This window comes from Pleurodeles waltl, chromosome 7, assembly GCF_031143425.1.
Source record: "Pleurodeles waltl isolate 20211129_DDA chromosome 7, aPleWal1.hap1.20221129, whole genome shotgun sequence".
NCBI classification, from domain to species: domain Eukaryota; kingdom Metazoa; phylum Chordata; class Amphibia; order Caudata; family Salamandridae; genus Pleurodeles; species Pleurodeles waltl.
Genome location: NC_090446.1, coordinates 542,850,806 through 542,876,764, shown reverse-complemented (window position 1 = coordinate 542,876,764; position 25,959 = coordinate 542,850,806). Strand labels below are relative to the sequence as shown.

The 25,959-nt window shown below is 44.0% G+C and overlaps 1 protein-coding gene across 1 annotated transcript in view; it reads right to left on the bottom strand.

Annotated features, from left to right (window-relative positions):
* TTC5 (tetratricopeptide repeat domain 5) overlaps window positions 1-25,959 on the bottom strand; it is a 170,141-nt gene that overhangs the window by 92,272 nt on the left and 51,910 nt on the right. The window contains exons 4-5 of the mRNA XM_069244282.1: window positions 19,550-19,700; window positions 2,713-2,804 (exon numbers count right to left, since the gene is read on the bottom strand). Of these exons, the coding sequence (XP_069100383.1) occupies window positions 2,713-2,804; window positions 19,550-19,700 (243 nt within the window). The remainder of the gene's footprint in view (window positions 1-2,712; window positions 2,805-19,549; window positions 19,701-25,959) is intronic.

The window sequence follows — 25,959 nt, the reverse complement described above, 5'->3', positions numbered from 1 at the left end:
ATATATCCCTATGTAATTGTCTCGGTAAGTCCCACAGTTGCATAGTGGAGCTGCTCCCGCTCTCAAAATGGGTTGTTGCGTCTCATCCACCTCTTACCTCTATACCCTTAGACCCCCCCCAACCCCCATTTGGCCCAGACATCAGGCATATTCGGCAGCAGCTATGATAAAGGACCTCCCCCACCAGTGAGTTGATTTAGTGTTCATCTACTCCATCCATTCTTTGTTCTCCCATCTCACATTCATCATCAGTCGTCTGCTCCTTCTCTCTGCTACTTCCAGCTCTCTCTCCGATGTGCTGTCTTGTCAGACTAGCACTCTTGGTGTAAGCTGCGCCTGCAGTGTCTTCAGTCTGTGGGACCTTTCTTTGGCACCGCTGCTACCGTTACAAGCGTCCCTTGCTCAGGCCTAGGGGCTCGGTTCACAGTTCCAGCCAGGTCACATGTCATCCTGTTTCTAAAAGAGTGGATCTTTCCATTGGCTATTACTTTATGCCTGGTAGAGTACACCAGCATGTATGAGAGATTCATGGCTTTAAGTTTCTATTTAACATCTAAAAAGGATTTCTTTTGAGTCTGTATCTTGTCTGTGTAATCTGGGAAGATAGCAGTTGTACGATTGCCTCCCGCTGCTAAGTCAGCCCTCAGGATGCTGTCATGGTCCTTGTAAGAAAATATTCTGGCTATCATTGCCCTCAGTGGTGCCCCCATTAAGGCCATGTAGGCTCTCTCAAAAGCGAACATGGTGGATAATCCTTTTAGCTTTAGTGTATTTATTACCCAGTCCTCCAGAAAATATTTGGCAGAGCCACCTTCTGTTCGTTCCATGAAGCCCAGGAATTGTAGGTTATTCCTGCAGGATTGGCCCTCTGCATCCTTTGCCCTGCTCTCCAGTGCCTTAGGTACCACTGTCAGCCATGTTACTTGTTCCATAAGTATATTTAGTTCTGTAGTCAGATCAGTAATTGAGTGTTCCGCGTTTGTGGTCTGCCAGCCAGTTTCTGTAGGTGTGTGTGAAGCAGGCCCACTTCTATGGAGACCAAAGCTATTTTTCCCTCCAAGGTTGTGTGCGTGCCAATCATAGCCTCAAGTATTGCAGCATGAAATGGCTCTTCCTCCTGCTTTGTTGCATTGGACCCCATGAGTACAGTAGTTTGTAAAGTAGGTCTCTGAAGGGCGGTGCACTGCACAATGGTATTGCCCTTCTGTCTCCCGGAGCTCTTTTCTTTACCCATGCAGAGGGTGAGTCACCCCTTCAATGGAGGCCAGTTCTTCTCGGGCCCGGAGCAAGTGCTCCTGTGAGGCGCAGGAAGGAGGAAGGTCTTTCAATCCCTGAGAGTCTAAAGTTGCCAGGCAGCTGCCCCACCACCTCCTGTATAAAGTGACTTAGTTTGCAAATCGTGCAACACTGACTGTGCCCTTTCTGCAGCTCCACGTGCAGATTATGGCAGCATCCTAGTATATCCACATTGCCACACATGTGGAGGTTGCCCATTCGTCACTCTTATCTCTGACGTTTGGGTTCCACGAGGCACTGTGCCTCACTGTTCTCCACCCAGGACCCAGCACTACCCAAGCCGGAGCAAAGGTTTTCCCCCATGGAAACTCAGGCACTCCACTATGTCACAGTTCACCACGTTGAGTTCTCACTCCCCAGCTGCCACACTTTTCCAGCCCTGGCACTGGGACTGCCAGGACAGGCCCAGGCGTGCAGCAGACTCCACTGTTTTTATTTGTGGGCCTGCACTTCCCTGCTGATGGTCCAGTGCAGCTGCAAGCCACAGTGTTGGTTCCCCTACCAGGACATGCTCGTCGTAGGACAGGATGCAGGGAAACTGACCTGGCATAGCCTTCCCCACCGACAGTGGAAGCAAGGCGGGCAGCAGCATGAGCACCAGGAACGACAGGGATCAACTGAGTGCCCCATCTTGCTGCAGCAGCCCCAGCCCTTTATAGTCCCCAGCTGCTACTCCTCACTCCTGGGTCCTCCATAGGGTCAAGCCCAGTGCCACCCTGGTCGCCGTAGATCCTTCTTCCTCTGCACGCGTGTATCTTCATCACGAGACAGGCATTAAAGGATTCAGGCCTGTCGGAGTCTTCACTACCAGTGGCAGGCGCCAGGCAGGCCGACACGCGTGTCCACAACACCAGTGCCCTTGCAGGGTTTCAGTAATATCCTACAGAGAAGGCTCCTAGCAAAGCAGGTTTATTAACATCCTACTACAAGCCATGCAGGATTCCATCAAGCAGAATTATGTAAGATTACTACTTGGGGCAGTGGAGCACTCTAATCACGCATCTGATCTGCTGCCTTGCCTGGCCACAAGTCCTCATTCTTTTTAAAAGAGTCAGCACAAATCTTCAAGTCATGTACATTGAACAGTGGAACAAACAAATACACGTTTAACATCTTGCTTTCCTAAATTACACAGGTTACTAATTATTCTTCATCTTCTAAAAAGTCTCTTGTAGAGGAAATCCATCAGTGCATACATTTGTTAAAAAGTGGGGCACAGAGAAAGCTAAAGATGCTCCTTATAAAACTGTGATCAAAATGATGTTATCAATTCAAAAAGGTCTTGGAGATATCAGATTTTGCACAAATTCTATAATCTTTTTTAAAGCTTAGAGATGCACTGCAGATTTTATCATTTGATTAACTATGCAATTTAAGTCCTAATTAACATGTTCTAGTACAAAGAGAGGTACTTACCGCCCTGGCATAGGAGTTCAGGGACTGCTGGGAGATCTTGGTTGGTTGCCCCGATCTGAAGAAGAGAGAGAGGTAGGCGTTGCCCAAAATATCTATGAGTGTAAAAAGAGTGAGCAGAGCTGCATGAGGCGATTAATAATTAGTTGCTCTGACTGTAAAATGGTAATTATTTTGTCCCAGGGTACTAGAACCTGCAACAGATCTACCAATTAGGATAGCAATTTGAATCATCTGGAGGGCTTGGTTTAGGCTGATTCAGCCTGCTATACCTTGTACTTCATACCACAGGCAAACTTTACATTGTTTGCTTAGGTTCCTTACTTTTAAGAAAAGAGACCCATAAATGTATATGTCAACTCAGGATATTACTTGCGACAAATTCATGTATTAAGGGTCTTAGGGAAATTTGAAGGTTCCAGGAACTCAAAGAGATGGCAACAGTGAATATCTCAAAACAGAGCTGCAGATTTCAAAGATGCAACCATAAGTTGTGTTCTTACAACTCTCCTGCTTTCTTTATTTTAACCTTCTTCCTCTCTTCTACTGAGGAACTAAACCAGTTGTCTAATCAGACTTAAGTGTGCCTTATGGAAAGCCCCAACATATATAGTGAAATAAAGTATATGAACATCAATCACTTTCACTGCTGAGTGTATCCACCAACATTAGAACGTCGCCTCTCAAACTGCACAAAGCACTCAAGGAACACAACATTGGCATCACTGTGAGATTTTTAATAGAAGGTGATGGCAGTCACATGAAATCCTCTGCCATTCCATTTCATATAGCCAAACCCCTGATTAACTCAGTACTCTGGAATTGGTATATTGCAAAGGTTTAATATTCTCTCCCAGAATACTATTTCCTCCAACTGGTCAATATTGTCACCTGTACTATCAGAACGATACACAACCATCCTAAACACACACCCATCTCAACTGACCGCCAGCAAGCTGCCTGTCTTTCTGCCAAAAACATGCCATTATTTATCACCAGGTTACTTTTCCAATTCCCTTTGTCAGCTACACTTTAATCAGAAATATAAGACCTACAAATCAGAATCCACTAACTTTACCCAAACCTACACGTGACAGATTCTACTTATTCTTCTATCATTCCCTGATGTTGATGGGACATCTCAGCTCAACAATGGGGATGATTTGAGCATGTGAATCTATAAAAGATACAAAAGCTAGAGAAGAAAAGGTTACTTAGCTGTAGCCTTAATTCTGCATCGTATGATGTTCATTGATAGTCAGATATTGGAATAATTCCCTGCTGGATGAATGCGTTTCGGCCGTAGCCTTAATCAAGGCTACGGTCGAAACATGTTGGTGTGGAGATATTGGGTTAATAAACTGCTCACTGCAATTCTGTGGTGTCTGTGTTGCCCTTTAAAAAGGGATGTAAATAATTGCATTGTTGGGGCTTCCAGAACTGGACACGACTGCTGAGCTCTTAGGCTTGGAATCCAGTACTTTTTGGAGTATATATATGGAAAATGTCACTTACCCAGTGTACATCTGTTCGTGGCATGTAGTGCTGCAGATTCACATGCTATGCATATCCATTCCGACATCTAGTGTTGGGCTCGGAGAGTTACAAGTTGTTTTTCTTTGAAGAAGTCTTTTCGGAGTCACGAGATCGAGTGACTCCTCCCTTCGGTTCCATTGCGCATGGGCACCGACTCCATTGTTGGATTGTTTTCCAGCAGAGGGTGAAGAAAGGAGTGATACAGTGTATAAAAGAAAAAGAGATGTCCATGCAAATGTAAATGTATATACATATGTACAAATGTGTTAACTTAAACGACTACAGTCTTCCGGGGAGGAGGGAGGGTGCATGTGAATCTGCAGCACTACATGCCATGAACAGATGTACACTGGGTAAGTGACATTTTCCGTTCAATGTTGTGTAGCTGCTGATACACATGCTATGCATAGAATACAAAGCAGTTATTTCTCCCCAAAAAGCAGTGGCTAGTCTGTAGGAGTTGAAGTTGTTTGAAATAATGTTTTTAAGACAGCTTGTCCTACAGTGGCTTGTTGTTGTGAGAAAACATCAACACAGTAGTGTTTAGTAAATGTAGGAGGGGTTGACCATGTAGCTGCTTTACATATATCAACCATTGGTATGTTTCCTAAAAAAAAGCCATTGTTGCACCTTTCTTTCTTGTAGAATGTGCATTAGAAGTGATTAAAAGTCGTCTTTTTGCTTCGATATAACATGTTTGTATACATCTAACAATTCATCTTTCTAAACCTTGTTTTGATATAGGATTGCCTGTATGTGGTTGTTGAAAAGCAACATAAAGTTGCTTTGTTTTCCTAAACTGTTTAGTTCTGTCTATATAATACGTAAGAGCTCTTTTTAGATCTAGGGTATGAAGAGCTCTTTCTGCCACAGAATCTGGCTGTGGAAAGAAGACTGGCAATTCCAGTGTTTGATTGGTATGAAAAGGAGATACTACTTTTGGTAGAAATTTTGCACTTGTTCTTAGTACAACCTTATGTTTGTGTACTTGGGAAAAAAGGTTCCTCAAGAGTGAATGCTTGTATTTCACGAACTCTTCTTAAAGAAGTAATAGCCACAAGGAAGGCAACCTTCCATGTAAAAAATTGAATTTGGCAAGAGTGCATGGGTTCAAAAGGTGGTCCCATGAGTATTGTAAGTACAATATTTAAATTCCATGATGGAACTGGTGGTGTTCTGGGTGGGATGATGCGTTATCATCCCTCCATGAAGGCTTTGATAACAGGAACTCTGAATAAAGAAGTATGTTTAACAGTTTATAAGTATGCAGATATTGAAATAAGGTGTTTTTTATGGAGGAAAACGCTAAATTTATTTTCTGTAAATGAAGTAAATAACATACAATATCTTGTATAGATGCTGTAAGTGGATCTATGGTCCTAGATTGACAGTAGTAGACAAATCTCTTCCACTTGTTTGCGTAGCACTGTCTAGTAGTGGGTTTTCGTGCTTGTTTAATGACTTCCATACATTCAGATGGAAAATTTAAGTATCCATATTCTATGACTTCAGGAGCCAAATTGCTAGATTGAGAGCATTGTGGTGTTGATGCCTTATTTGACCTTTGTTTTGTGTTAACAAATCTGGTCTGTTTGGGAGTTTGGAGTGAGGTACTACAGGTAGGTCTAGTAGTGTCTTGTGCCAAGTCTGACGTGCCCACGTTGGTGCTATGAGTATCACGTTGAGTGACGTTTGACGCAACTTGTTGACCAGAAATGGAAACAGTGGGAGAGGGGGAAAAGCATGAGCAAACATCCCTGACCAATTGATCCATAGAGCATTGCCCTGGACAGGGGATGTTGGTGTCTGGATGCGAATTTATGGCATTTTGTTTGGTGTTCCCCACTTTTGAAAGTACTTTTGAAGTACTTGGGGGTGAATCTCCCATTCGTGTGTTTGTTGGTGATTTCTGCTGAGGACATCTGCCAACTGATTGTCTATGCCTGGATTGTATTGTGCTATTAGGTGAATTTGATTGTGAATTGCCCATTTCCAAATTGTTTGGGCTAGAAGGGACAGTTGAGATGAATGTGTCCCTCCCTGTTTGTTGAGATAATACATGGTTGTCATGTCTGTCTTTATGAGAACATTCTTCTGTTTGAGAAGAGGTTGAAATGCTTTTAGTGCAGGGAATAGAGCCAACAATTCTAAGTGGTTTATATGTAGCTGTTTCTGTTGGACATTCCATTGCCCTTGAATGGTGTGATTGTTTAGGTGAGCTCCCCAACCAGTCATTGATGCATCTGTTGTAATTATGGTCCAAGGCACAGGATCTTGAAACGACCACCCCTTCATTAAACTGCTACTATTCCACCATTGAAGGGACATATGCGTTTGGCGGTCCATCAACACTATGGTGGTCATTCTGAGACCGCCAGGGCGGAGGACCGAGGGAGCACCGCCGACAGGCCGGCGGTGCTCCAATGGGGATTCCGACCGCGGCGGTAAAGCCGCGGTCGGACCGGCACCACTGGCGGGGTCCCGCCAGTGTACCGCCGCCCCATTGAATCCTCCACGGCGGCGCAGCTTGCTGCACCGCCGCGGGGATTCCGACCCCCCCCTACCGCCATCCAGGTCGGACCGCCGGGATCCAGATGGCGGTAGGGGGGGTCGCGGGGCCCCTGGGGGCCCCTGCAGTGCCCATGCCACTGGCATGGGCATTGCAGGGGGCCCCCGTAAGAGGGCCCCTACATGTATTTCACTGTCTGCTGCGCAGACAGTGAAATACGCGACGGGTGCAACTGCACCCGTCGCACAGCTTCCACTCCGCCGGCTCGATTCCGAGCCAGCTTCATCGTGGAAGCCTCTTTCCCGCTGGGCTGGCTGGCGGTCTGAAGGCGACCGCCCGCCAGCCCAGCGGGAAAGTCAGAATTACCGCCGCGGTCTTTCGACCGCGGAACGGTAACCTGACGGCGGGACTTTGGCGGGCGGCCTCCGCCGCCCGCCAAGGTCAGAATGAGGGCCTATATCTTGAAGTTGACCATGTGCTTGTGACCATTGTTGTGCAAGGCACTGTTGTAAGGGCCTCATGTTTAATCTTGCATGTGGGACTATTGCTATGCAAGATGCCATCATTCTTAAAATCTTCATTATAAATCTTACAGTGTATTGTTGATTTGGCTGTATGAGTGGGATTAGATTTTGGAAAGCTTGTATCCTTTGGGTATTTGGATACGCTAAAGCTAGTTGATTATTTAGGCTAGCACCTAAATATGGTAGTATTTGTGCTGGTTGAAGGTGTGACTTTTGGTAGTTTATAGAAAATCCTAGGGTGTGTAGTTTCTATCACGTAACGTGTATGTTTTTGGCATTGTGTACGATTGTTTGACTTTATTAGCCAATCGTCTAGATATGGAAAGACATGTGTTGTCTTCTTAAGTATGCTGCTGCTACCGCTAGACACTTTGTGAACACCCTTGAAGCTGTTGTTATGCCAAATGGTAACACTTTGAACTGGTAGTGTTTTCCTGCTATGACAAACCTGAGATATTTTCTGTGAGCTGGGTGGATGGGTATGTGGAAATACGCATCTTTTAGGTCTAGAGCTGTCATAAAATCCTGTTTTTGTAGCAGTGGAATAACATCTTGCAGAGTTACCTTGTGAAAATGTTCTGACAAGATGTAGAGATTGAGGGGCCTGAGGTCTAATATTGGTCTGAGGGTGCCATCTTTTTGGGGAATTAGGAAGTATAGTGAGTATACCACTGTTCCTTGTTGGGACTGTGGAACTACTTCTATTGCTTGTTTGAGTAGTAGTGATTGAAACTCTTGTTATAATAGAACTGTATGTTCCGAGGATAATTTGTGATATCTTGGTGGAATATTTGGAGGGGTGTTTATCAATTCTAGTTAATAGCCATTGCGGATAATTGATAATACACAATTGTCTGTGGTGATATTTTGCCAATGAGAGTGGAACTGCTGTAGTCTTCCCCCCACAGGAGATGTGTGGAGTGGAAGGGAGTGAAGGAAGTCACTGCTTTGGTTGTGTAGCTGGCTGTTTAAAGGTTTGGAATTTACCTCTATTTCTAGAGTATTGACCTCTGTATGTTCCTCTATTCCCACCTCGCTGGTACTGTGTTTGATATGGTTGCTTTGTTTGTGAGGTAGAAGCCTCAGAGGATTGTGCTCTAAAACCTCCTCAAAACTGAGGCTTACTAAATGACCCCCTATATGGTGTGGTGTACAGAGCATCCATTACTTTTGCTGTATCAAGAGTCTTTTAGTAATTTCTCTATTGTAGTGTTCACTTCTGGGCCAAAGAGGTGCTTTTTATGAAAAGGCATGTGTAACACAGCCTGATAAATTTCTGGTTTAAAACCAGAGGAGCGTAGCCATGCATGTTTTCTGATTGTAATGGCTGTGTTAACGCTCCTTGCAGCTGTATCAGCAGGATCAAGGGCAAATCTTATTTGATTGTTACTAATGGCTTGCCCTTCCTCTACTACTTGTTGAGCCTGCTTTTGGTGTTCTTTTGGGAGATGCTGTATAATATCCTGCATTTCATCCCAATGTGCTCTATCATAGCGGGGTAGCAGTGACTGAAAATTAGCTATTCTCCATTGATTTGCTGCTTGGGAAGCAACTCTTTTCCCTGCAGCGTCAAATTTTCTGCTGTCTTTATCAGGAGGGGGTGCATCTCCTGACGACTGGCTATTTGCCCTCTTTCATGTTGCACTAACCACTACTGAATCTGGAGGCACCTGATTAATAATATAGTCTGGGTCAGAGGGTGCAGGCTTATATTTCTTTTCTATTCCAGGTGTGATAATTCTAGATTTCACAGGCTCACTAAAAATTTGGTCTGCTTGTTTTACCATGCCCGGTAACACTGGGAGGCATAGGTCCCTAGAATGCATTAAAGATAAAGTATTACATAAAAAATCTTCTTCTAATGGTTCAGAGTGCATTGTTACCCCATGATAAGCTGCAGCCCTGGCTATGACCTGGTTGTATACTGTGGTATCTTCAGGTAGAGATGGTTTGGATGGGTAAGTATCTGGGTCATTATCTGGGATGGGATCAGGATCATAAAGGTCCCATGGATCTACTATGTCTTTTTGCGAATAAAAAGAGTGTGTTGGACAAGGCATTGGATGAGGGCTGGAGTGGGGAGAGACAGATAGCTGTGGAGAATGAGGAGGAGAAGAGTGAGGAGGTACTGGCTTCTCCATTTGCACCTTTGCTGGTGGCTGTGCAATGTCCAGTTCCTCTTGGAATACCAGCTTTCCTTTTGTTTTTAAAGGAGGTGCTGTAATAATCCTTCCTGTCTCCTTATGGATGTGTATTCTAGATTGTCTCTCATCCATAACTTGTAGAATGGGCTCAATGTCTGACTCTTCCTCAGAGGTTTAATGGCTTTCTCTTAATTTCTTGGAAAGTCCTTGTTCCTCTGTATATGATGTATTTTTCGGTTCCGAAGTCTGTTGTTTTTTTCGGTACCGAAAATGTTGTGGAAGGTCTCGGCTCCGAAGCTGCCTTTCAAATTTTCGACTCCGAAACTTGGTGTTTCCTGCTGGAGTCCGAAATGGAGCCCTTTATAGTTTTACTCGACTCCGAAGTGGACGGAGGAGTGGCCTTTTTCGGAGCCGATCCAAAAGGTTGCTCGCCGACAGTCTTTTTTCAAGCTGAACCATGGCCTTCCGGCAGTGGTGTACCCAAGGCCTTAGGATGTTTCTTGTGTGGGGGTGCAGGGGCAGACGTACTCACATGCTGGCCAGCTGTGATGGGTCTGTTGTCTTCGGATTCCTGTTCGGAGTCTGTGGATAGAGACTGCTGTCTGCGCCTGCTCTTCTTCGGTGAAGTTGAGATGTTCACTGCTTTTCGACGCCATTTCAAGTCTTCGTGCTCTTCGATCTCTGAGAGTCTATTTTTTTATTGAAAATCGAAAATCGACAGGCCACACAGTTTTCCTCCCGATGGTCTGGAGAAAGGCACAAGTTGCAAACCAAATGCTGGTCTGTATAGGGGTACTTCGCATAGCACCGAGGGCAGAATCGGAATGGAGTCCGATCCATCAGGCTCTCCATGCGGTAAGCCCGATTAGGCTCAAGTTGGGTGCGCGCGCCCCAAAGGGCGAACAGAGTGATTTTCCGACAGTACTACCGGTTCGATGCTAGATGGAGAACGCGATCTAAACAATACCGATGAAAAGGAAGGTTTTCTAAAGTTTTCCAAATCAAAATCTCGGAGCGAGAGGAAACATGTACGAACCCGACGGTGGAAAGAAAACAATCTAACAATGGAGTTGATGCCCATGCGCAATGGTACCGAAGGGAGGAGTCACTTGATCCCGTGACTCCGAAAAGACTTCTTTGAAGAAAAACAACTTCTAACACTCCAAGCCCAGCACTAGATGTCGGAATGGATATGCTTAGCATGTGTCTCTGCAGCTACACCTGCCATCGAACATATATATATATATATCTTGGAAGGACACAGGTGGCGAGGAAATACCAATTTCCTCCCTGTGTACAACACGCTTAGAGACGGAGAAATATGAAACTTCAAATGCGCCTTGCGCCATCCTGTAACTAGTGGGACATCCTTATCAAGAGGTTTGGTGAGTTGACATCCTGCAAGTATTGTGCCACAACACCGATGCAGCCCTGACTGAACATCGATTCAGGGTAAAGGGCCTGAGGCAATGCAGTAAATCTTAATTTTAAGAGTTAAGGTGCTTGTGAAGGTGTTATTTTGAACAACGTGCCTGAACGCTTTACTGAAATGTTTGAACACATGTTATGTTAAGAAAGTAACTCTATGTGAATGTTGTCTCTATTAATCAAATTATGCCTATAATAGGATTGAGCATAAATGATACAGAGACTTTTATGACCTCTCATAGTGTGTGTTTTTGATATTAGCAGAACGCAAAAGCCACAGTGAAATAAGGACGCTGAGAGCATCACTTTGAACTACAACTCCCAGGATGCCCCTGTGACTGTATAAGGCAGGCAAATGAGAATCATTTGTGCCTTCAAACGGAAACCACCTGAGGAAGACATGATGTTGAAACGCGTTGTGGTGTTTGATAAATTACTCTGTGAAAAAATGGAATCTGCTATTTCGTACCTCTGGGAGTGCAGCAATATATATTTACATTGCCTAGTGGCAGTCGTCACTATCTATAGTTGGATCACTTTCCATAGTGAAAGCAATTTTTGTATTGCTAATATTTTTGCAACCGTTAACAAATCTCCACAAAACCTTACAAAAATGTGCCTCTTTTTTTACCAGTTTGTGCATGGAAAGTTTTGGGTTATCCATCAAGCAGTGGGCTGTAAAAAGAAAAAAAAAAAAGGGGGGGGGGCTCCCAAAATGCAAAATCCCCATGCATTTTCCATAGACTTCTTCAAGACGGGCTACAGCAAAAACTACTGAACAGAGGGACACCAAATTTGCGGGAAGCTAGATCTTGCTCCGCAAATTGTGCTTTTTGTGTAAACTCGTTCAGTAGTTTTCAAGAAATTAAGGTTGAAAAATAATTATATAAATGGACGGTTAGGTCTGCAAGAGTCTAGAGAGAATCTTGTGGGAGCACCAGTTCTGATTGATCCAGGCAGCTTTATTTCCATTGGACCATCTCACTCCTGTTCGACTCAGACTCCTGCACAAGCATGCACTTTGACTGACTGCCAACCACATGAGAAAAATGTTGCTGGCAGCCATTACAGGAGATGGCCTGAAGAAAATAAAATAGTGTAAGGGAGGAGGGTAGGGCCCCGGAGCCAAAGGGAAAAAGAATATGCCAAAAATGCTGGGATCCCACGGACCCCAAAAAAACAAAAAACAAATAGCAGCCAGGCCACATTTAACAACTTTATGCCCCGGGGAGCCCAGCCCCGGGGCAGTGATCATAAAGTGTGGGGGGGGGGGGGGGGGGGGGGGGGGCGGGGGCTTGGGCTGCATGCTCCCCCTACTCCACCTGAGCAGAGTTCCAGCGGAGCCCACCCCCAGGGCCAAAACCCTTTTGGATGGGGAGGGTGGCCACACATCCCCCCTCCATGAGCCTACAGAGGCCCCGGGGAGTCCAACCCTCAGAGTTGAAATTACTTTATAAAGGGAGTGGAGCCACGTGGCCCCTCAAACCCTAGCCTCCGTAGGCCCTCTGGAACTTAAATTCATTAATATATACTGGAGGCATGGCCCCTCTCCCCAAGCCTCCAGAGGCCCCGGGAAGTACCACCCATGGGCCAAAATTTAAAAAAGGTAGAGTAGTTCACATTTACAATCAACCACTGCTATATGAGAAACCCTCATTGAATTTGGTATTTAATCTGTACACAACTGTTCAGAGAAAGGCATGTTCCTAAAAACACTGAACGTTTGTTCCAAAAGGAATGCCTTACTATGGACAGCTTTTATCTGTATCAAACCCCTGACAGTCAAACCCCTGACAGTTACCAAACCTACATTGGGAAATAAAATTGATATCAGTAGAGTTGTGGGTATTGTAAACATTATGGAGTGAGTTTACCCTGTACCAGACAGTAATACTCTAAAGAAAAAGATACTACAGAGTATTAAGAAGTATCTACTAAGAGCAGTGTACACTAAAAGCAACAGTTGACAAAAAAAGACTATCCGCTTAAAATAAGCAATGCCTGAAGGTGCTAAAGATTATACTATCTTGAGCCTCTATGCTGTGGTGAAAACTTTACAGACACACATGCAGAGACGATTCTGTCTAAATATTCAAGAGGATTTACAATACTTTGTATGTAGTACAAATAATATTTGCCCTGCTGGAAACTTTTTCTGCAGTACCATAAAAACTTGTGTGGATTATAATGAACACAAACCGTCAGCTGTCACCTGCACACAGTTACTCTTCAATACAAAGATTTATAATGTGTTCAATACCTTTACACATCTTTGATCCATTAGGAGCACATGCGTTTTTTGTAAACACACCCACTTCCTGGAGATATGCTGTAGAAAATTAGGTTAAGTAGTAATATGCTAGATACCTGCCAATGTATGAACTATGAAACAAACTAAGACACTCAATGGATGATGTCATCAGTGATGTCAACAGTTGTCATTGAGATAGCATCACTGATGTCATAAATTAAGTAATAGAATACGTCAGTGATGTAATATATAAGGTCATAAGCAGTGCATGGTGGGGCGTACGTTATTGTTAGCTCTGCTAACTATAAGTGGTGAATTTTTTTTGTTCAAAACTTTAATGTTGTGACTGATAATTTCACCTAACTAGAACGTTATGTTAACCTTTGATTTTTAAAATGAATTTCTACGTTTTTTTTTTTTTACGAAAACAGATCTTTTAATCACACCAAACGTTACTTTAACCTTTGTTTTTTTCATATATATATGTATATATATATATATATATATATATATATATATATATATATATATATGGACACTCTGAGGGACTTGGTACCTCCACCCACCCTTACCCCTTATGCCACTTTTCTCTTAATTTTTCAGCCCTGGGGACCGTGTACAGTTACCTAAAATGATGCCCACAACTTTTTGGTCAGGTTGCAGCCAGCCAATCAGAGCATCATTCCTGTTTCCTATTCTACTTTTATTTTGGACATTTCATGAAGATTCAAACAGTGCTGCTCCCATCATATGATGAGTCACACTCTCAGGGAAGGTTACATTTCTTTTCATTTCAATTATACAAAGGTAAGTAAAGCTCCCAAAGCATTTCGGTTCGTCTGAGACCTTGCTCTGGGACAGAGCGTAATAGTCCTTCATCAGTTTTCAACATGATTAAGAACGTTTTCCTCTCGCCCCATTTCCACAACTTCCTGTGACAAGGGAGTTGCAGTTCCTTAGTAACCATCTATTTTTCATTGACTAGTGAATTGCTCTCTATAATTTCATCTAAACTGCGACTCGGTGGGATCACAATAGAAACACATTTTTCATGTTCAGTCATATATCTAGCCAACAGGTATTACAATAGTCTGTCTATGGGAATTAACATGGGATATGCACATTTTTTGACCACCCCTTTTGATCTGCCCCCACTTGACGGATTACTACCAAACTTCCCATGTGCAACAAGATTCACGTGCACACTTGTTTTGGAAATTTCGTGAAGATTCAGCTAACGGTGCCAAAGAAATAGGCAAGTCAAAAAACGCTTTTTTTATGGAAACATGGTCCTAACTATATCAAGTGTTTCAGCAGAGATTTGCCTTTCTCTGTGCTGGTATTGTGTGCAACATCACGTAATAGATTTAAATATGTTTCAAAACACTACTATTGGGTAATATACCGTCAATAGCAAAGATAGACTCTTGTTTCTCTGTACACTCCTTTAGCCAACATGCTGCCATCACAGCATGTCTTTTTTTAATTACAGTGCCGGTGCACTAGTTGTCACTTCAGTAGAATTGTACGAAATAAACGCACTGTAGCAAATATAAAACATGAATATAATGCGTCGAGCCCAAGCAGAAACCACACAGCCTTTCGTAGTTAGAAACCAGTTTAGGCCTAACCTTCTCACCGACACGAGCACGGTGAAAGGCTCAGTTTAGGACATACTGGAATAAGAGTTATAAAAGGTTTTCTGTTAAAGGCCAACTCATGTCTAACTGACCCGTAAGCATTTACAGCATCAACACACGAGTCCCCCAGCACACTCTGCAAACAGACTGCAACCTGATAAGCCAATAGGTACCTAATTGAATTAGCCCATGGCACACAGGTGTATGATTTAACAATGGGTGGAAGGAAAAGACCAGATTCGGAGCTCATGGAGATCTGAGACACACAATGCCGCCAGCACACACTTCAATTACAGCCACAGCGAAGCATGTACACATTTATGGGTCAACTAATATCCTGAAATGAAGTAATGTCAAAAGTATACTAAAGAATGTGCAGTGTATTCACTAAGGAATTCAGGGTTATGGGGGGGGTCACGTTTTCCAGTGCTTTTTTCATTCTAAAGCTATAACTAGCAAGTTAACTGGTATTTACAATGTGTAATAAAGTATTTTGTCAAATTGTATAAAATGGCCAGTCTGTGAACAGGTATTTATGAAAAACCACAGAGGCAAAGTGTGCCGGGCTGGGGTGCAGTCTGCAGTGTTTTTCTCCCTGTAGCGACAGTTAGTAAATCAGGTCTTTGGATTGCCAGGAAAAGTCTGCATGGTTATTTGCGTCTTGGGAGTGTTTTCGTTCACCTCACAACAGTTGGCAAGCCACACTAGGAGATTCCTTTGACGGCTGGCACCAGAAGACCTCCTACCCCCTGCTGCGGAGAAACCAGTGCTCACACTCTTGATGAGGTAAGCAGAAGCCGAGGTTAAGAACTGAAATTCTGCCTGTGCACAAGGGGTTGAGAAGGTTCCGGGGACCGCCATCTCTTTAAGGTGAGCACAAAGCGGATCACGATCCTGGTTTGTGAATAAGCGCTTTCTGCTTGGCAATGTTAAAGGCAGATGCTAAGTAAGGTAGAATAGATTTTTATGTTGTTTTATCTGTAACTGAAGATAAAAGACAGAAGAGGTGCAGCATGCAAATTATTATTTTTTGGAGCATTGTATACATGTGTTGCACAATCAACACAGGCTTACGCAACTTTTTTTTTATTATTGTTATTGGAGGATTGTGTAAGTGTTGCACAGTCAGCAAAGGCACATACATAACTAGCTGACCTGTAATTCCCAACAACGGGTTGAATTTGGCCTGTGGGGTAGCTTTAAAATCGGGAGGTGCTGAGATGTGCTCCATTTGACACCGAGGGACAGCTAAAAAGCTGGGGTCGCTAAACTTTACCTCCAGTTAAGAGCACTCAAAGTTCCCATCTTGGACCTAATGTCCGGCAGTCATTCTGTGTTTTCTAAAGCACATGTTCTGAAGTGAACCTCCTCTGGGGCTTGGAGGAAAGAGACCAGGGGTTGCTAGTTGCATTTACTGTGCAGCAGTTTAGGGATGTGGTTATCGCCCTAGAATAGAATTTGTTTTATGTGGGGTAATTGAAGCTGAGCGCGTGCATTTGAATCAAGCATTACTTATGCAAAAAAGGAGAGAGAACTCGGAGTAGTTCCCAAGTTTAGGTGGAGAGAAGCTCCACTAAAGAGCAAGAGCACCCTGCAACACGAGCGTCACTCTAGATTTTCCTTTCAGGGTCCTGACAGGTGATTTTTTTCTCTGAATGTTGCATCTACAACTGAAGAAATACCTATTTCAAGTCAGCACTGTAGCATCTTTAATGCTAAAAAGGATTGAAATTGAATATCAGGAAGGCAAAAATGCAGTCTGATAGGCCTACCCTGTAGTTGTGAAAAAATGTATCCAGTATCTAAGATTCTGGGAGCTCTGTCTAACCACGATCCTCTTTACTGGCAGTTGTCTCAAAGAGACAGTTCTTTTTTAATGGAAATATATGAATTATAAGTATTTAACCATGCAAGTCTTAATTCTCTATTCGCACTAGTGCAGAGAGCCTGATGTACGAAATTTCCTTTGCCAACGGGGGGTCAGAAATTTTGCACCGACTTCTGCAACTGGAAAAGTTTGCCAAACGACCTACATTCTAATAGACCTGCTAACAAAATTATGAATTGTTATGAGTCGCACTCCAACCTACTTCATAAATATTTGTGAGAAAGGTCACAATTTCAGAGTAGTACCATTGAATGTTTTTTAAACGTACTAAATGTCAGTTCCCACCCACCCTCACCACCGACCCCAACGACGCAGCTCTCAACCTCACAAACTGGATCTCCAACTGCGCTGACAACCTTGCTCCCCTCAAACGCACGCATCGACAGACCAACACCAAAAAACCTCTCTGGTTCTCTGACACCCTCAAAGAATCAAAGAAAACTTGTCGTGCCCTTGAGAAGGCCTGGCGCAAGGACCACACCGCTGACAACATGACCGCCCTCAAGAACGCTACACGCGAACACCACCACCTGATCCGCACTGCCAAAAGGAACTTTTTCACCGACAGACTAGACAAAAACAGCCACAACAGCAGAGAACTCTTCAGCATCGTCAAAGAGTTCTCCAACCCCAGCGCCAACGCCGTCACGCCCTCACAGGATTTGTGCGAATCCCTCGCCACTTTCTTCCATCGCAAGATCAGCGACCTCCACGACAGCTTCAGACACCAGACCCAACCATACACCACTGAACCCGCTTCCCCGGACATCACCCTCAACAACTGGACCCACATCAACACGGAAGAAACCAAATCCATCATGAACTCTATCCACTCCGGCGCCCCTTCGGACCCCTGCCCGCACTTCATCTTTAACAAAGCCGACGACATCATCGCCCGCACCTCCAGACCGTCATCAACTCTTCTTTTTCTTCTGCTACCTTCCCCGAATGCTGGAAGCACGCTGAAGTCAACGCCCTACTAAAGAAACCTACGGCTGACCCAAGCGACCTGAAAAACTTCCGCCCCATCTCTCTTCTACCTTTCCCAGCCAAGGTAATAGAAAAGACCGTCAACAAACAGCTGACCACCTTCCTGGAAGACAACAACCTGCTCGACCCTTCACAAACCGGATTCCGAACCAACCACAGCACGGAAACCGCCCTCATCTCAGTCACAGACGACATCAGAACCCTGATGGACAACGGTGAAACAGTCGCCCTCATTCTCCTCGACCTCTCGGCTGCCTTTGACACCGTCTGTCACCGCACCCTAATCACCCGCCTACGCTCCACCGGGATCCAAGGCCAGGCCCTGGACTGGATCGCCTCCTTCCTCGCTAACCGCTCCCAAAGAGTTTACCTCCCTCCGTTTCGCTCAGAACCCACCAAGATCATCTGCGGCGTACCTCAAGGCTCATCGCTCAGCCCGACACTCTTCAATGTCTACATGAGCCCCCTCGCCGACATCGTACGCAAGCACGACATCATCATCACCTCCTACGCCGACGACACCCAACTTGTACTCTCCCTCACCAAGGACCCCGCCAGCGCCAAGACCAACCTACAAGAGGGTATGAAGGACGTCGCAGATTGGATGAGGCTCAGCCGCCTAAAGCTGAACTCTGAAAAAACGGAAGTCCTCATCCTCGGCAACACCCCGTCCGCCTGGGACGACTCCTGGTGGCCCACGGCCCTCGGCACCGCACCGACCCCCGCAGACCACGCCCGCAACCTCGGCTTCATCTTGGACCCTCTTCTCACCATGACCAAGCAAGTCAACGCCGTGTCCTCCGCCTGCTTCCTCACTCTCCGCATGCTCCGCAAGATCTTCCGCTGGATCCCCGCCGACACCAGAAAAACCGTGACCCACGCCCTTGTCACGAGTCGCCTGGACTACGGCAACACCCTCTACGCCGGGACCACCGCCAAACTCCAAAACCGCCTGCAACGCATCCAAAACGCCTCGGCCCGCCTCATCCTCGACGTACCCCGCAACAGCCACATCTCCGCACACCTGAGACACCTGCATTGGCTCCCAGTCAGCAAAAGGATCACCTTCCGTCTTCTCACCCACGCACACAAAGCCCTCCACAACAAGGGACCGGAATACCTCAACAGACGCCTCAGCTTCTACGTCCCCACCCGCCCCCTCCGCTCCGCTGGCCTCGCACTTGCTGCCGTCCCTCGCACCCGCCGCTCCACGGCGGGTGGGAGATCTTTCTCCTTCCTGGCGGCCAAGACCTGGAACTCCCTCCCCACCAGCCTCAGGACCACCCAGGACCACTCCGCTTTCCGGAGACTCCTAAAGACTTGGCTGTTCGAGCAGCGATAACCCCCCCTTTCCCCCATAGCGCCTTGAGACCCGCACGGGTGAGTAGCGCGCTTTATAAATGTTAATGATTTGATTTGATTCCTCAGAGTCAGAAATTTGAAAATTTCCAGTACAATTATAGAGTATGATTGACAAGATATATGACACTAAACGAGCGACTAACTTGCAAAACAAGTACTGGTCAAGTGATTTAAAAAAAAAGAAGATTCTGAATGATAAAACCTTTAAGACTTGGACTGGAGAATGTGCCCCTCTTTTTTTAATGTCATTAGGTATATCAGTGAAGGCTGACTGATATAATCAGAGGGAGCATATAAGCTGGTCTATTATCTAAAAAAGCCCCAGTGCCTATTTTGACCTTGCAAATACGCTTTGTTTTCAGCTGCTTTGGTTTACCTCCGGTGATCATTCAGAATATGAAAAGCCTGTTCAAGCTCTGGGACACATAAGTAACAATGAATGTATGCAATAGATAAGCATGTTTATGGTACACAAGGGGTATAGAAAGTGCTATACAAATACTCATTGCACTACAATGTACTTGTTAATGATTTGTTTCTTGTCACAGGAGCTCTTGCTCATACTTACACCAAGACGTGCCATCCTTCACGTCCATCTGCACAGCCTCTTTGGCATGCTTCACACTCTCCATGACATTCTGTGAGCGCTCCTCCTCATCCTCACAAGGCACCTGCCGTAGCACCATGGACAGGTTCCGGAGGGACACCTTGTTCTTACACTGCAGAAAATGGAAGTAGATGATGTAAAACTGTTAACTGTCCGGCACAGATCCATCCCCTATATATTCTGCATTCTTGATACCAGGCATCAGCGAGTCGCCCCTGGATCACCCTCCTTTTAGGGAAAAAAAACCCTCACTCCGAATTCCGTATAATGTTGTAAATGATTGAATGACTCGTTTTACAATTGGTATTGTTGTTGATAATTATTCTGGCCCCATCAAACAAATAAATAGATAAATAAAACAAATCATTGCACTACTATTCTAGACGGACTTGTTTTGTGGGTTTGTTACATTACAATAGATATGCACTGCATGTGTTTCATACTCAACAGCGCCTCTGGAAGGGTGACTCAATCATCAGATATGAAGGAGAGGAGATGACACACGAGGCCTATAAGAGAGTGTTTTTGAGGGTGTACCTCAAGTGAAGTGCAGTGATTACATTTTTTTTTAAATGCTTGGAACTATAAGTGAATGTCAATGCTTGATGTTGCCTCCTAACACAAGATACACCTGAAATTATATCAGTTCATAGAAAAGATGCAACTGTGTGGAGTTTGTGCTTTGCTCTAATGGATACCAACGTTGTCACTGAAAGCCTTTGGTATGAGCTGTGGCACAGTGAGGTGATCCATTTGGGACCTCTGCAGTGACTGCTGCTGCTGTTTTTACAACAGGACTTTTGAATGGATCTGTAACGCAGTCACTGTAGAACTCCAGTTAGACACCAGATTGAGGTCATGATCACTAAACAGAGATGCAATAGCTGCACAAAACACTGCACTGTTTATTCCTGCAAAACTTTAGTGCAGACAGATTAACTGAAAGTATAAAATACATTTTATATGACGACTGCAGGGATCAATGTCAGATTATAGTACAGACCAACAGAGAAGAAACTACTGAACTTTATAGAACACTAGAATACATAGTGATATATGATTATGAAGGCATCAGAAAATAGCAGTAAATCAGACTATTGCTACAGCTATAGTAAGTTTTGTAAAACTCATTTGAATAGGTGGCCATTAAATATAGAACCAACTATGTAAGCTTAAGGACTGTGGTTAAATCAATGACGTTCGTTCAAGGCCTCATCAGGAATGTGAGAGCAGGTTGGTAGATAACTCGAATCATTTATTTATGGACTTGAACTGTAAAAATATAGCATGGTTTACTGCCCATTCATATAGTCACTAAATGTCCTAATATGAAGTGTGGATTTGCGGTGATTTAACTGAAAACACAAACTTGTGGGGAGCCTTTCAGAAATACACAGAATAGTAAAGCTTCAATTTTATAAAATGCCTGAGAGAACAGTAATAATTAAGCATTACAGGTCAACCACATGCATGATGAGATGTCCCAAAGGTGAAACAAGAAGGCATCCCAACAAGAAAAAGTTATTTACTTTATTATAACTACATTTCTTCAGCAATGGCATCCTTCATTGATTTACATGCTTCAATTATTCCCCCAAGCCATGCTGGGAATCCTTATTAGTCAAGGTTAACTCAGCAGTATACATATACAGCAAATAGCACTGACACAGCTGCAGCCATGTAGCCAATCCACCTCATTATAAAACTCGTACTCCAGCCAATGAGGTGGAGAGAATCCAACCCTCCTCAGAGGCTCGAGCTGCCAGATTTTCATAGCTTGTCATAGCTACTACACGGGGCCTCATGAATGAGGAGGAGGGTAAATTCTTGTGAACCTTCAAAAGAAAAGAATTCCGAGGAACTATGGTTATGGGTGCATGACTTCTCTAGCATTGAGCTTTTCATACATTCACGTGCTTGAATTATGTTTACCAAAGCATTAACAGAGACCATATTAATATAGGCAGAAATGAGGCCCGCTCAACCTCGGCAAAAGTATGGATAGAACTGTACGTTGCAGCCTGGCACATGTATTTAGGAGGCACACCAGCAAAGAGTGTTCCTGTGGCATTCTTGTTTCTGGTAGAATATGCTCTGACTGTGTGTGAGAGCTGTATGTGCTTTTCATATTAAAAAAATACAAGCTGTGATCTAGTGAGCAATATCTTGCTTAAGTGAGGACAACCTTCATTGAAATCCCCATACAAGATGAAAAGCTGATTTGATATATATACAGGGAGTGCAGAATTATTAGGCAAATGAGTATTTTGACCACATCATCCTCTTTATGCATGTTGTCTTACTCCAAGCTGTATAGGCTCGAAAGCCTACTACCAATTAAGCATATTAGGTGATGTGCATCTCTGTAATGAGAAGGGGTGTGGTCTAATGACATCAACACCCTATATCAGGTGTGCATAATTATTAGGCAACTTAACAAAAAACAAATATATACCCATTTCAATTATTTATTATTACCAGTGAAACCAATATAACATCTCAACATTCACAAATATACATTTCTGACATTCAAAAACAAAAAAACAAATCAGTGACCAATATAGCCACCTTTCTTTGCAAGGACACTCAAAAGCCTGCCATCCATGGATTCTGTCAGTGTTTTGATCTGTTCACCATCAACATTGCGTGCAGCAGCAACCACAGCCTCCCAGACACTGTTCAGAGAGGTGTACTGTTTTCCCTCCTTGTAAATCTCACATTTGATGATGGACCACAGGTTCTCAATGGGGTTCAGATCAGGTGAACAAGGAGGCCATGTCATTAGATTTCCTTCTTTTATACCCTTTCTTGCCAGCCACGCTGTGGAGTACTTGGACGCATGTGATGGAGCATTGTCCTGCATGAAAATCATGTTTTTCTTGAAGGATGCAGACTTCTTCCTGTACCACTGCTTGAAGAAGGTGTCTTCCAGGAACTGGCAGTAGGACTGGGAGTTGAGCTTGACTCCATCCTCAACCCGAAAAGGCCCCACAAGCTCATCTTTGATGATACCAGCCCAAACCAGTACTCCACCTCCACCTTGCTGGCGTCTGGGTCGGACTGGAGCTCTCTGCCCTTTACCAATCCAGCCACGGGCCCATCCATCTGGCCCATCAAGACTCACTCTCATTTCATCAGTCCATAAAACCTTAGAAAATCAGTCTTGAGATATTTCTTGGCCCAGTCTTGACGTTTCAGCTTGTGTGTCTTGTTCAGTGGTGGTCGTCTTTCAGCCTTTCTTACCTTGGCCATGTCTCTGAGTATTGCACACCTTGTGCTTTTGGGCACTCCAGTGATGTTGCAGCTCTGAAATATGGCCAAACTGGTGGCAAGTGGCATCGTGGCAGCTGCACGCTTGACTTTTCTCAGTTCATGGGCAGTTATTTTGCGCCTTGGTTTTTCCACACGCTTCTTGCGACCCTGTTGACTATTTTGAATGAAACGCTTGATTGTTCGATGATCACGCTTCAGAAGTTTTGCAATTTTAAGAGTGCTGCATCCCTCTGCAAGATATCTCACTATTTTTGACTTTTCTGAGCCTGTCAAGTCCTTCTTTTGACCCATTTTGCCAAAGGAAAGGAAGTTGCCTAATAATTATGCACACCTGATATAGGGTGTTGATGTCATTAGACCACACCCCTTCTCATTACAGAGATGCACATCACCTAATATGCTTAATTGGTAGTAGGCTTTCGAGCCTATACAGCTTGGAGTAAGACAACATGCATAAAGAGGATGATGTGGTCAAAATACTCATTTGCCTAATAATTCTGCACTCCCTGTATATATATATATATATATATATATATATATATATATTTTTTTTTCTATTGATACAGAACTTCAAACAGTAGTTGAAATCTAAAGAGTGAAGCTCTCTTTCTGCAGACGTAGGTGGTTCAGGAAACAAAGTCTGTAAGTTAATTTTTTCATCCGGATGGACCGGCACTGGCCCTTAACACATGAAAGGAAGTCTCACAGTCTCGCTATATTTTTGTCAAACATTAGGGAAGGTGGTTCAATGGAAACTCCTGGATGCCACAAATGCATAATGTTGATGAAATGGCCATAAAGAACGCTATTTCCCATGAAAGCTACTAAAATGGAGCATTCATGTCTAGGTTCAAACGGTTCTTTAATGAGAGCCCCTTGCACAATGTGTACCTGCCATGCAGGAGTTTTTGCTGGGAGTTGGGCAGTATTAAATAGTCAATTACTTAATTTCTTTATCACTCTAGTTGAGAAAGGAGATGATACATATATAGTTCTGAGATACCTCCAGGTATCACACAGGCAAACTCTAACAAGAAAAATATTTCAATCCTAGTTCAGCAAGGCAAAAAAGTGTTTTATTTGATGGAGACGCATTTTAAGTAGCTTGATATAGAGAAGAGGCCCACATACAGAAACACTTCAGCTTCTGGGAGTAAGTCTTAACAGAGGGAGCTGACCTGGCTGCCTGAAGTATCTTCTGGCAGTCTGGTGGAATATTCCGGACGCCAAACTCTAGGTTCAAATCAGCCAGACTGTCAGGTGTAATGACGCTAGCTTGTGGTGTATAATCTGGCCTTAGTTCCAAGAGAGGAGATATATTCAGATTAAACTGGATAAGTGTCTCTGTCCTGAGATCACAAAGGTGCTCATGTCAAAACTGTGTGGCCCACACCAATGCAATTACATGACTACCTCTTCAGCTTGTGGAGTAATGTAAAAATCAGGGAACTAGAGGGAAAATGTAAGGAAAGATTAATGACCAACGAACGAAAAGCACATCCCCTTCTATTCAGCGATGACACCACCATCAAATTTGGAGGTCTTACTGGTGTAGAAATCCAGTGGATCATGCCTTTTAAGACACTGTGACAAAGGATATTTTATGGAAAATGTTACCTACAGTAAAGTAACATCACCAACACACAGCAATGCACTCCTCCAACTATCAGGCAACATCGGAAATTCTAGTGTATAACCATTCCAGGTAACATCACAAGGCTCTTGGCTACATGGAAGAGTTCGCCTCAGTACAGGGAGAATCAAGACAGAAACAACAGAAAGAAAAGTAAGCCATGAATCCTCCTCTTCCCCAGTAAACCTACGACAAAGAGAAGAAGAATGCTCATAAGGAAGGAAAAGTTTTATCTCAGTAACCCTAGGTCTCTTCCAGGAGAATCCATGTCAAAGTCATAAACATTGAATTGTCCCACCCATGTGCGGAAACGCAGAGCACTTTGCAAAAAAGAATGCATAAGCCTTTTTTGTAGGGAAAAGTGGATATACATATAAAATAATTGTCTTCCTGGCCTAAGGACGGCTAGTAACAGCCACATTTCATTTACATTTTCTTTCACATAATCACTACCACTTCATACTTCTACCTTAGGGGCTGAAGTTGGCTCCTCGCTCTTTTTCGCAGTGTATGACAGTAGTGGCTGCTTACCTCCTGAGGTCCTAAGGTTCAAGATCTTTGTCTACCCATACCTCAATGACTGGTTATTAAAAGCAAACAAAATGTGATGGACGGAATGCTTGAGTTAATCTCAACCACAGGTTATCACTCGGGCCACATTCCAGTCCATCACTACTTTGCACACCATGCCACCTCAGGTTGGACTCAGCCGAACAAAAATCAGTCTTCACCCTGCTCCAATAGGAACAGTGCAGATTGAACTGGCAGGTCAGGTTCTCCCTGAAGTGGAACACAAGCAACCCTGTGCCAGCTGTGCCCAAGGTAGGGCTCATCTGAAAGGCAGAACTATGATGTGGTCTTGATTTTGTCCTTTCTAAGTTTCTTTATGATCAGAATGCTGAAGTAAGCATCTTGTAGATTTATTGCACACATCCAATCCCCTTGATGTAAGTGAGCGGTAAATCTGCTGTAACAGCAACATTCTGAACCTTTCATTTCTTATCCATTTGTTTGCTAATCATAGATCAAGAATGGGTCTGAATTCTCGCTTCACCCTTTCATTTGAATCACAAAGAAACAGGAATGAATTCTTGTTCCTTTTGGTAGGAAAGAACTTCCTCCACAGCATGCTTTTGAAGTACGGTGTTCATATCCTTTCAAAGCACATCTTGATGATGTTGGAAAGATTTCTTTGGCAGTACAGAAGGTGGAGGAGACCTGAACTTGAGTGAGCATCCATTATGAACAATATCCAAGACCTATTTGTTACTCATACTCTGCCAGTCTTGCAGATGAATTGTAAGAGGGTCAAATTCTAGCACTTAATGCTTTTTCAACAGCCTGGTATGAGCAGATTTTGCAGATGCTGGAGAGAACAATAGTTGCACTGCTGGTTCCAAAAGACCTGTAACCAAAGGAAATAAGGGTCTAGATAATGCCTTGTGATGTAATGTTTGGTGGCAGG